The sequence below is a fragment of the Myotis brandtii genome, unplaced genomic scaffold (assembly GCF_000412655.1).
Source record: "Myotis brandtii unplaced genomic scaffold, ASM41265v1 scaffold632, whole genome shotgun sequence".
NCBI lineage: Eukaryota > Metazoa > Chordata > Mammalia > Chiroptera > Vespertilionidae > Myotis > Myotis brandtii.
In genome coordinates, this window is record NW_005370419.1 from 282040 (window position 1) to 283285 (window position 1246).

General features: G+C 64.9%; 1 protein-coding gene across 1 annotated transcript in view; it reads right to left on the reverse strand.

Moving 5' to 3' along the window:
- Nucleotides 1–274: 274 nt before the first annotated feature.
- Nucleotides 275–1246, reverse strand: part of NPTX1 (neuronal pentraxin I) — a 7309-nt gene continuing 6337 nt past the window's right edge. Inside the window, exons 4-5 of the mRNA XM_014528385.1 lie at nucleotides 908–1202; nucleotides 275–335 (exon numbers count right to left, since the gene is read on the reverse strand). Of these exons, the coding sequence (XP_014383871.1) occupies nucleotides 275–335; nucleotides 908–1202 (356 nt within the window). The remainder of the gene's footprint in view (nucleotides 336–907; nucleotides 1203–1246) is intronic.

Genomic DNA, 1246 nt, shown 5'->3' on the forward strand with positions numbered 1-1246 from the left:
GCCCCCATCGCCACTCGCCGCCAGCCCTCTGCTGGGCACCCGCCCAGCCTGGCAGAGCATCTGAGACGCCAGGGCAGAGGGCGGCCGCCTGTGTAGTTCCGGCTGGAGTTTCAGAAACCCGCGGGGTGGGTGGTGCCGCAGACCCAAGGGGAAATGGGGCCCAGAAAGGCACGGCCCCGAGGGCTGGGCACCCATTTCCAGCCTGGGTTTCAGACAGTCGCCACCAACATGGCAGAGAGGCTGGGGCGTGTGACCGCTGGCGGCTGACCCGCCGCTACGGAGGCCGAGGTGGGGGAGGCTCCCGGAGGGACAGGCTGCCCTCCACGGGGTTGGGGCTAAGCAGATGGGTGTGGACTCAGGAGGAATTTCTAGGGGCACCTCCCCCAACCCCCCCAGAGCATCGATGCTCCCCCAAGCAGGGAGGAGGAGTCAGGGATTGATCTGTGGGAAGGAGGGCCCCCCATCTCCTTCGCTATCTGTCTGGGGAGGTTCCAGCTTCACCCCATTCATGGAGCCGGGCAAGGGCGCCCCTCCCTTCTCCCTGGTCTGTGTGCGTGTGTGTGCGTGTGCGTGTGTGTGTGCATGTATGTGTGTGTTAATCCTCACCCAAGGATGTTTTCCATTGATTTTTTTTAGAGAGGGTGGAAGGGAGAAGGAGAGACATCGATGTGAGAGAGACACATCGATTGGTTGCCTCCCGCATGCACCCCAACCAGGGCCAGGGAACCTGCAACCAAGGTACATGCCCTTGACCGGAATCGAACCCAGGACCCTTCAGTCCGCAGGCCGACACTCTATCCACTGAGCCACACCGGCCAGGGCTCTCCTGGTCTTTTCCCTCCCCTCCCTCAGCTCTGCCTGGCAGGCCCTCCCCCTGGGGCCAGAGCAGCACCTGTGGCTGAGCCACCCTCTGCCACTGACGGCCCCCCGGCGGCCCACAGCCCCGCGGAGGCCCACCTTGTCGTTGATGAGGATCTCCATGGGGTTGTTGCCCCACTCGATGAGGACCAGCTCATTGGCCTGGCCGGGCACCGCGTAGGAGAAGGGCGTGCCCACGCCGGGCGCGGCGCTGGACTTGAGCCACATGCACACGGTGAAGGCGTACATCTCGGGCAGGCTCCTCTTCACCTTGGCGTACATGTAGTTGGTCCGCAGCGGGAACGTGAGCTGGAACTTGTCCCCGGGGCGGCTGTCCTTCTGGCCTGGGGGGGACGGACACAGTCCTGACGCCTGCACCCCGGGGAGC